General features: G+C 34.9%; 1 protein-coding gene across 1 annotated transcript in view; it reads left to right on the forward strand.

The window, feature by feature from the left end:
• Positions 1–11,040, forward strand: part of HFM1 (helicase for meiosis 1) — a 61,528-nt gene extending 50,488 nt beyond the window's left edge. Inside the window, exons 30-38 of the mRNA XM_067467053.1 lie at positions 857–952; positions 1,584–1,702; positions 2,745–2,827; positions 2,969–3,072; positions 5,185–5,430; positions 5,907–5,997; positions 8,487–8,595; positions 10,542–10,693; positions 10,946–11,040. Coding sequence (XP_067323154.1) covers positions 857–952; positions 1,584–1,702; positions 2,745–2,827; positions 2,969–3,072; positions 5,185–5,430; positions 5,907–5,997; positions 8,487–8,595; positions 10,542–10,693; positions 10,946–11,006 — 1,061 coding nt within the window. The 3' untranslated portion in view covers positions 11,007–11,040. The remainder of the gene's footprint in view (positions 1–856; positions 953–1,583; positions 1,703–2,744; positions 2,828–2,968; positions 3,073–5,184; positions 5,431–5,906; positions 5,998–8,486; positions 8,596–10,541; positions 10,694–10,945) is intronic.
• Positions 11,041–11,391: the final 351 nt, after the last annotated feature.

An 11,391-nucleotide genomic window follows, 5' to 3' on the forward strand; every position in this document is an offset into this window, starting at 1 on the left:
CCCGTCCACCCACAGGAGCATGCTGAGGCCAGCCATTCTGCCAGTAACACTAGTGTTACTGAAGTCCTGTCAAAATAGTGTAGGGCAAAGTGATGTAGAGAAACATATAGCATTATGGAAGAGTTAGTAGATGGGAAGCATTATTTTATTTGTGTTAGCGTTATTTTATTTCTTAAAAGCTACCTTTTCAACAGGCATTTCAAAATTTGATGTCTTTTAAATTAAAAAAAGAGGCAGGAAAGAAATTAATAAAGAAAAAGCATACCTTCTTATAGACTAATTCTGACTGTATTTGTTTGAAATTAAATTCTGTTGATTGAAAATGCTATTTATTTGCAAATAGTTTGGGTTTAGGAGTAGAATGTGATTTATAATGAAAAACTGCATTGCAATGGCATTTTCACTGGCATCAGGATATATGTAAGAAATAGCATATTTATGCACTGACTTTTGTTTTTTGACATTCAACTTTCAATGTGTATACAAACAAAGATTATGGATAGTTCCTTTTAGTGATCAGAATCCTGCAGTAAGTTTATTACTGCTAAGTTTACCTTCCCTATTGGGTAATTATTTGAAAGGGTAATAGGCAATTGTCTGTGATAAGTATAGTTTCACATTTTCAAGATTTCCTATAATTTCTTCAGTTATCACATGGGTACTGTAACATGTGAACTTTCTCCTTGTTGTGAAGAAAGAATGGAAAAAATAATCAACAAATACTAAAGTCCTGTACCACTTATCCGGAAGAACAGGATTTACTACAGATTAGATATATATTAAATTGTGCTGAAAATTAGTCTCTTCCTCCCATGTCAATAATATACATTTAAATTGTATTTTAATAAATCTTTAGAAGGTACTGGTAGACAAGAGATTGTCAACAGAACGCCTGCAAATCGAAAGTGCAATCATCACTGCAAAAATAAAGATGGATGCGGACATGACTGTTGTAAGTTTTATTCCTTTTCCTGGTGAATTTTCGATGTGAAGTGGCTAGCTTGCAATGAAATAACAAAGAAATTATCCAGTTTGTTCTCTGAGCACAGAATTGTACACACAGTGTACAATTTGTGTGCCTTTAGGAAGAGTGCCTAGTGTGCCTTTAGGAAGAGTGTGTGCCACAAGGAATGTTGTATGGGAAGCAGCACACAGAGAAAAACAGAGGGGAAGCTGAGACAGGGCCACCTTCCAAATGCTTCTAGATTCCTGTACCACAATCCCACTCTGTCCATGCTTATATACAGTTTTAGTGGGACAGGTAGTCCTTTAGTGGCTTCGAAAGATCCATAATAAAAGGCATTAGTCCTTGGGGGAAAAACAAAAAAAAAGTCTCTCTCTTCTCCAGGGACAATAATTTCTATAAGGTTGTTTTTCAGAAGACTTGAATGTGTGGTTGAATTACACGTGGCTGTGAAATGTACACATGGTCACAATGGAAATCAGGTGGGGTTGTTCAGATACTGAAAAGCAGGTAACATTTTGGTAATTTATTGTGTGTTCTCGGTTTTTCTAAGTAAAAATCTCTTAAACTATGGTAATACTAGACAAATCTAAAACATAACGTATTATCTTTTTTAAAGGTAAAACTGGAGTTTTACAGAAATATGATACGAAAAGAGAGACAGTGATTTCTTCATATCTTACTGATTTGAGAAACAGGAATGCAGTATCTACTGTTCCTCCAGTCAAACGATTAAAGGTACACAGATACCTCAACTGTTGGCTCTTGAGCTTTGTTTGTAGTTTGTATATTTGTACTCAAAGCATTTGATCAATGAAATGACATCGCTGAGGTCAAACATTTGCAATGAAATAAAGGAACAAGGTCATATTTAATTATTAAAGAATAAGATTAATTTGTAGGTAATGGAAATAATCTCCACAAACCTATTCAAAATAAAGGTTTTTTGTAATCGGAAACTTCTTGCGAGTAATTTTGCTTTGGATAATGCTGGTAGAGCTAGAATCAAAATTCATGGGGAAGTAAAGAGAGCAATATAATTTCCTTACAGTGTGACAGTATGTATGTGTATATGTGTATGTGTAACATTAGTGACACTGACTAATTTGAGTATGGAGGTTTGAGTAGTAAACAAAGGCAGGACATTATATATTTTTATCTCATATAGTTTCAATTAAATTTACTAGATGTATTGTCGAAGGCTTTCATGGCTGGAGTTTTTCAGGCTGCATGGCCCTGTTTGCTTTCAGGAAAAACTCACAGCAACCCAAATTCACTAGAATTAAAAATGGGGCACTAATGCATTTAGTAAGTTTGGGGAGAACAGCTCTTTGCTTAGTTTAACATTTAAAAAGAATTAGCTTTTATCCATATAACCTTGTCATCTCTTCTTGGTTGGGTTTGTTAAAAGAGCTGTCCCCTTCCTGGAAGATTTTTCTCTTTGTGGAGAAAAAAACCTTGGAAAATTGATAACAGGGAATGAAATGTGGTTAACAAAGTATAGATTACAACCAGCCTGGGCTTGTTGAAATGCTTGCATAGATGGAAGCTGCTACAGACTAAATTTGTTCATTTAATTTGTATTTTAAAGAAGATTCTACACCTTTTCTACTGTATGAAAACACCTCTCAGAAAGTGGGGAAAAATAATGTTGCGTGTATATGACTTTCCCATTCCTCACAGGTTGTCAGAAATATTTATTTTCTAGTTTTATTTGCACATACATAAAGCAAATCTATTTCATCATATATGTACATTGTAATAATCTCCTGTATTTTAGATGCTGATGTCAAATCAATCTCCAAAAGTGGATCTTAAACATTTTAGTTATACTCCTAAATCTTTTCTTCCAAGATTTCCAAGGTACTATACTACTTTTACAATTGCAGTCTTTTGTCATTCAGATTTCTTCTTCTCTTTATTACTAACAGTCACAATTGTATTTCTTGTGCAAACTTAGTGTACATTTTCAGTTTTCTTGAGATTTTGTTCACTTTTATAAAGGATGGGGTATGCACAAGATTCAGGGTTCACTTTACCAGAAGAGAGAAATAAGGCTGATGTTCATGAAAAATTTCCACAGGAACCTGAAGGTTGCAGATTGGATGGTAAGTTGCTGAGAAGTTCTCAGGTTTATTCTTTTGGAGTCTGATCCAGCCACAGTTAAAATTTGCCAGTAATAGGTCTCATCTGAAGAAGATATTTCAGCTGAAGTCAATGGGATGTACCTTTTGACTACATCATGTATCCCTTTTGATATAAATACTTTTAAGATGTTTCCCTGAATCATTTTCTTTGCCTTGGTATTCAGCCAAATTCATCTTCTCCTAGCCCAGTGTTTCTCAACCTTCCTAATGCTGCGACCCCTTAATATAGTTCCTCATATTGTCGAGCCCCCCAACCATCAAATTATTTTGTTGCTACTTCATAACTGTAATTTTGCTACTGTTATGAATCGTCACATAAATATGTGATATGCAGTATGTATTTTCATTCACTGGACCAAATTTGGCAAAAATACCTGATACGCCCAAATTTGAATACTGGTGGGGTTGAGGGTGGAGGATTGATTTTGTCATTCGGAGTTGTAGTTTCTGAGATTTATAGTTCACCTATAATCAAAGATCATTCTGAAGTCCACTGGTGATGGAATTGAGCCAAATTTGGCATTCAGAATTCCCATGACCTAGAGATAATACTGGAAGGGTTTGGTGGGCATTGACCTTGAGTTTGGAGTTGCAGTTCACCTACATCCAGAGAGCATTGTGGACTCAAACAATGATGGATCTGTACCAAACTCGGCACCAATACTCAATATGCCCAAATTTGAACACTGGTGGAGTTTGGGGAAAATAGACCTTGACATTTGGGAATTGTCATTCCTGGGATTTATAGTTCACTTACAATCAAAGAGAATTCTGAACCCCACTGATAGAATTGACCCAAACTTCCTACACAGAATCTCCACAACCAACAGAAAATACTGTGTTTTCTGATGGTCCTTGCTGACTCCTCTGACACCCCCTCACAACCCCCCAGGATCCCGACCCCTAGGTTGAGAAATGCTGTCCTAGCCAGAAAATTTAATATAAAGAATGCATGCAAAATTTATCTTCTTTGACAAGAAGGTATTTCCTAACACATCAAGAAAATACTGTATATACTTGAGTATAAGTTGACCCGAATATAAACGGAGGCACCTAATTTTACCACAAAAAACTGAGAAAACTTATTGACTCGAGTATAAGCCATGGGTGGGAAATGCAGCAGCTACTGGTAAATTTCAAAATAAAAATAGATACCAATAAAATTCCATTAATTGAGGCATCAGTAGGTTAAATGTTTTTGAATATTTACATAAAACTGTAATTTAAGATGAGACTGTCCAACTCTGATTAAACTATTATTCTAACCTTCTTCAATGTAACTGTGCTTACGTATTCTTTCAATAATAATAGAGAGTAAAATAATAATTGTAATAAAAATAATAATAGAGTAAAATAATAAATGCAATACTAATAATAGAGTAAAATAATAAATGTAATAATAATAATAATAATAATAGAGTTAAATGACCTTGACTTGAGTATAAGTCAAAGGGGGCCTTTTTATGCTCGAGTATATAAGGTAGCTCCTTGCAGATTTTTCACAATTCAGGGATTTAAAAAAGAAAATATGCACAACTAATGTGAATGAAATTTATTCATGTACAAATTGTTTTCTCTATGCACAAAAAATAGGGGTTTTTTGCTCCTTTTTTGAAAAGCAAAAAAATGTCCTGATTGGCAAATATTATTGAAACATGCAAAAATTCTTAACTAAACTCTTATATGAGAAAAATTCAGTATTTATTCCCTCTTGCATGGAAAATACAGTAAATGAAGATAACAATGATGATGATGATGATGACTATACTAAAATTTTGTTAATTTCCAAGTTAGCCTTTTGATTAGCCTCATGATTTTCAGTGCTGCTTGTAAAGCTTATGAAATCCAAATATGGTTAGTATATTTTTAATAGAAAATATACAGTGAAGTGTCTTACACTTAAATTAACGGCTGTTTCTTTTATAAGTATTGGGTTATCTGTTCCTTAAAATAGTGCTGAGCACATTACATTTGAATTTTCATATAAACTGAACATAAATCCTACAGTGTTTTAAAAGACTAGTATAAGAAAGTGTGTTGCTTCACTTGTATTTTCATTATACCCAATTACAGGTTTCTTTGTTGGCAAGCAGCCTGCAACTTTAAATGAAAAATTCCATCAGACAATGATTTCAAACAACAATCTCAAAGATTCTTTTATGAACAACTTGACAGATGCAGATAAAAGCAGTGCTTTGTTTTCAAACCCTTTGAAAGTGAACTTTGAATTAGGAAATGAGGTTTGGGATGATTACGATGATGGGAGTTTAGTCCATGCAAGCACTTTTATTGCTGATATGGAAACAACAAAAAATTCAGGTAGAGCATATAACATCAGTTTTCAGTGTAAATCAATTCTTCTTTATTGTCTGTGAAGAATATATAATCCATCTGCAAATTTTCCAGCGACAACCATAATGCACAAAAGATTAAAAAGTGCTTCTAAGATTTGTTTGTTCTATGAAGAAGGTCAAAGAAATGGGCAGAACAGAATGTGAAACAGTTGACATAGATTTTTGATACCTGCTCATGAAGATGCTTATCAAAATTGTTTCTGTAGTATTTAAGACTATGGCACCAAAGCTTGTCATAGCTACTAGTGATATCCTCTCTTTTATCTATTGAGTCTATCGATATTAACAGAAAGAATTTGGATCCCTTTAGTTGGTTGTGAGTTAGCTGAATGATTCATTTTTTTTCTTTTGAGTACTATACCTTAATGGAGATATCTGATGATGTTGCAGATATATTTGAATTTCATACATAAATTGCTTTGGGCTCTTTTTGTGTTTTAGAATATTCTCATCTGGAAGCTATAAACATGCACAAAAACTCAAGAAAAGCTACCTCTTTCCCCCCAAATACACCACAAAAACCATTTAAAAGGTACGTATAATAGGGTGCATTGGAATAGGAGTCTGGAGACCAGGGTTCAAACCTACTCAACCATGAAAATGACATTGGTGATTTTGGGCATGCCATACTCTCTCAGTCTCATTGAAAGACAATAGTAAAGCTCCATTGAACAAATCATGTCAACCCCCCACCCCCAATGACGTGTTCACTTTATGGTTGCCATCAGCCAGAAGTGACTTGAAGGCACACAACAACAAATAATATGGTACTAGTCAGATATATAATGTCCAGTGTAGATCAGGATATCCCTAATAAATGTCCTGGAATTATTTACGGTGGAAGAGTAGGACAACTGGAACTTTTAAAGCGGAGTTGCAATCATTTGAATAGATTCAGTCAAAGAAGCCACAGCTCGGAGTAAGCAACACCTAAACAGGACTGTTGAAGACAGAGTAATTTTTTGGAAATATCTAATTCATAGGGTCATTATACATCAAAACCAATATGATGCTAGTTAAGAACAAACAGTAATCTAGATCACTCAATGTCAACCTCCCAACAACTGCCCAATACTCTGGTTTTGTTCTTCAAGATTCTGTTCAGTGGGCCCTACTCACCTGAAACAGAAAATGCTCCAGGGCAGCCTGGCAGGTGATCAAGAGGCTTTAAAACATCTTGTATTTACCCAGTGACTGATAATTTGGCTAAAGTGATTTGGCTAAATTTATGAAAGTTACATAAGCCCAGAACCGTAATTTGTATTTCTATACAATCTATGCAGTCATCCCTTCACATTTGGTGGGATTAGGGGCACAGAACCCCTGTGAATGTGAAAAACCACTAATAAAGAAATTGTGCCTAAATCTATGTTTTTTTCTACCTGAAGAAAGATCTCTCTAGGAATTTTTACATCTTACATCATAAATCTGTGGTCATGCTGTTTTTAAATTGTTTTTTAATTATGTTAGATTTTAGCCTGTTCTTGTAAGCCGCTCCAAACTCCAGGGGAGTGGCGGCATATAAGTTTGAATAATAAATAAATAAATAAATGAATAAATAAATAAATAAATAAATCTTCAACTGGAAACTGAGTATAAAATTGCATTGGAGACCTAGAGATTCCTATAAAAGAACATTTTTAATCAAATTGTGAATAATCATATCCATAAAGCCAAAATTGAAAATGTGAAGTGATAACTGTACTATATTCTCTATTGAGCATAGAAACCAAGTCCTCTCAGGGAGAGAGGGAGGAATATAAATATAATAAAAATATTATATTACTATTATTAAACAGGAACTTTAAGAGAAAATTGTATTTTTGTAGTTTTATGCATTTGTGATACAGACCACAAGAAGACATATACTTATTCTCCTGAGCAATGCTGAGTTATTAGTGAGGACTTACATCATGTTGACTACCAGCCAGTAATGATCTGTATACCTAGACTCTGCCTGAAAAGACAACCAATATGTATTCTGTACCACGTTAAACTAGATAAGTGACTAATGTTATTAGTATCACCTGATCTGATATGTTAAGCTAGTTGAAATATATCATGATTCATTATTAACCTACTAGTGTAGTGTAGTAGTTATAGCATTGGACTATGACTCTCGAAACCAAGGGTTGATTCCCTGCTCAGCGCCGAAAACTACTAGATCTCCTTAGGCAAATCACACTCTTTCAGCTTCAGAGCAAGGCGAAGTCAAACTCTCCTCTAAACAAATCTTGCCAAGAAAATCTTAGGGCAGGGTGTCAAATTCATTTTCATTGAGAGCCACATCAACCTTATGGTTGTGTTCAGAAGGCCATTGAATCCATGAATGGAGAATCTGTGGATACAAAGGGCCAACTATATGTATTTTTTAACATAGTGCTTGGTGCTCTTTAGTTTTACCCAATTTGAGTCCCTGGATGTTACTGATGACAACTTTTGATTATCTGCCATGTAGACTGGGGATAATGGGAATTGCAGCCCAACAGCATTTGTAGCTCTGAAGTTGGAGAAGGGTTAGAGAACATTTTAAATTCAGACATCATGTCCACAAGCCTTGTCTCTCAATTCAAACACCAATATCATGACTAAACAGAACTAACTGCAAGCTTCCAGATGTGACTGTCTCACACTTCTCATCAGCTCTAGTCAAGATGTCAAATGAGGAATACAGGAGTTGTAGTTCAGCATCTGGAGGACCACATAAAATTATATGGCAGGCCACATTTGGCCTGTGGGCTTTGAGTGTGACACATGTGCCTTAGGGTCTCCTTTAACTAGAACAAAAATCTTGTACTATACATAAATTATCTTCAGAAATGTCTCAAATGTGGAGAAACAGAAAAGTGCAAACATATTGTTACAATTAATTAAGATATAAGAATGTATATGTTCAGTGAAATGTTCTGTGAAATGATATTTCTCTCATCATTGCTGTGGTTTACCATCATTTAAAACTATTTGAACTTAAACTTTTTGATTTTTTCTAAGTGTTTATGTGATTTTATTCTCTATTTCTAGCTTTTCTGTATTTAAAGAGAAACCTGAATTCTGCAAACAAAATTCTGATTCCCCAACATTGACTCCCTCATCCAATGTAAATTATCTTGCAGGACATGGAAGTAAAAATGTAAGTGAAAATATGTAGATCTGATCAGTCTTGTCAGCCCAAAGTTGTGCTGCATGATGCATGTATTGTAAACATATATTTTGGGTTATGTTTATAATCAATTTCTTCTGTGTTTGTGTAAAGCAGTATAATTAGCATGTGTATTTTATTTGCTTGACAATATATGTATGGATGAGATTCCATTAAATGTAGATTTTTGGGAGATTGCTCACAAGCTGACCTCCATTAGATAGGGAATTGTCAACCCACAGGTCAAATGTGGTCTGTAGTGCCTTGGAATCCATTCAACCTTCCAAAAATATTTTATTCTCATTCTAATTGTTGCTTTATAAAGGAGCATTTTTAGGATGGTGGCAGCTGGGGACAGAAGGAATGGAGTCCTTTTACATTCTCTTCCCTTTTTGCTACAAGAAGGAGTGGATGGTAGATGAAAGAGAGAGAAAACAGGGATGTCCCACTGCAATATCAGCCCGTCCTCTTTACATTAGATCCACCCCAATATGACTCCAATATTTTTCCTCCAAGAAAATGCAACTCCTGACATTGAAACAAATTATCTAGTGCTGTTCAAAGAGTTATACTCTGCGGTTATTTAAAGAAACAATTTGTATCTTAATCATCTCTAAATTTCTCTGAAGATCTCTCATTCAGTTGTGCTTTAACATTCATTATTTTGAGGGCTAGGTAGAAGTGCAGTCTACATGACAAGGGTTGCTACTATGTCAAGTATTTTGAGAATGATAGTCATGATTCAGTTGAGTCAATACCCCAATGTGATAAAAATTTTAGAATGCGCGCACGCACACACACACACAATTCATGGGATTTGTACTCCGCCTTTCCTCAATCAAGGGCCCAAGGCGGCTTGATTGTAAAAATTAAGATTAAGTTAAAATCAGAAATATTAGCAAGTGCTGTTAAAGCCTTATTAAAACCCCAACAAGATAGATAAATCCACCCTGATAATACCTAATGAAGTCAAATGGCCTTCTTAACCTTTGAATATCAAAGATTATTTTTCTTTTTGTTTCACTCTTCCATCATGTTCTCAGGACAAATAGCACAAAAGTAGCATAAAATAGCATGGCACTGTATATAAAAGGCTTAGAAAAAGATAACAAGGCATGTAGATAAAGGTTTTCCCTTGACATTAAGTCCAGTCGTGTCCGACTCTGGGGGTTGGTGCTCATCTACATTTCTAAGCCAAAGAGCCATCATTGTCCATAGACACCTCCAAGGTCATGTGGCATGCATGACTGCATGGAATGCCGTTACCTACCTGCCAAAGTGGTACCTATTGATCTCACATCTGCATGTTTTCGAACTGCTAGGTTGGCAGAAGCTGGGGCTGATAGTGGAAGCTCATGCCACTCCCCACAATCCTGGTGATTGTTTCAAGGAGCATGTTCTACAACTGGGTTGCGACAATGAAGAGGAACCTCTCTTTGTTAAATGTTTGGCATTAACAGTGTATAACTTTAGAACATTGTATTAGACAGCAATTTCATTTTACATGGCTGAGATTTTACTGCATCAAGAAGTATACACATGTTGTCTGTCTGCTTTTCTATCTAATCAACACTGCATTTCAGTCAGCTTTCTTAACTGTACAAAAAACTTCTCCACATTTGATTATGAAGAAGGTTGCCAGCATCGTGATTTTGATTCATGGTTCTACAGACCATCATTCTTGACCATCTTAAAATGTGCATGTAATCATGGCACCTTGAAATTAGCATTTGCTTGCTGACACAGACCGCAGCTTTGAATCTTAAACTATGCTTGTATGTTTCCAAACCCCATGCATATAAGTTCTTTAACATAGCATTTAGGACAACACCTAAATGCTTTTAGGCCTTATACATCATACTTAATTTTCTATATTGCCTCTGATTAAGTCAGTTATTTTGAAACTGACATTGTTTCTTGTGACTTTTGGGTTATAGTTAGGCTTTCAAGAAGAATACAATCCTCCACCAGAGATTAAATGTCCACAGTTTACTACATCCTCGGAAACAGCCTTGAGGTGTAACCAAGTCACAGCAAAGGGGGACTTTTTTATCTGTAACAAAAGAATGACAAAAGAGGCTGATCTCAGGTAATGAAAAAAGATTTGTATAGCTACTTCCAGAGCTTGGTTTTCGGTTTGCATAATGGTATCTAAACAGGTATTCCAGAAAGGTCATATGCTCACAACTAACTGCCTATCTTCCGCTTCCTACATGCAAGTAATTGTATTCCACTTTGGTTTAATAAAACTGCATTTTGTGCTTCAGATAAAGTAATCTAATTTTGTGAGATTTGAGATAGTAAATACAATTTTTCTTTTTTTGCTTTCTTTTTTCCCTAGGCATCAGCTTTCTGATGATGATATTAAACCTTTTCTTGGAATATTTGATGGCATTTTCTAATGCCTGTAAAACAGATACATTGCCAGTAACAAGAATAAACCCTCATTTTAAGAAGGAGATCTTCATTCACCAAGTCAGGATTTTCTACTTTTTGATTTATAGCAGTTTATTAATAGTCAATTTTGCTACATGGGCTACACAGTAATAATCGAAATGCTATATGCGTTATATGTGATAGTTAATGTACAATGCATCTTTAATAGATATTTAAATATCTCTGTTTATATGAGGTTGTGGTTTGTAAGGCTGTAGAATATGAGATTCGTTGAAAGCCTTTTATTAAAGAGGATTGCTTTTAGCCCAAGTCATTTGTTTTACTCTGGAAAATAAGATTATCTTTGTAATATGCATCTCATAAGTAAATACATTTTTGAACAACTCTTAT

The sequence above is a fragment of the Anolis sagrei genome, chromosome 4 (genome assembly GCF_037176765.1).
Source record: "Anolis sagrei isolate rAnoSag1 chromosome 4, rAnoSag1.mat, whole genome shotgun sequence".
In the NCBI taxonomy this organism is placed as follows: domain Eukaryota; kingdom Metazoa; phylum Chordata; class Lepidosauria; order Squamata; family Dactyloidae; genus Anolis; species Anolis sagrei.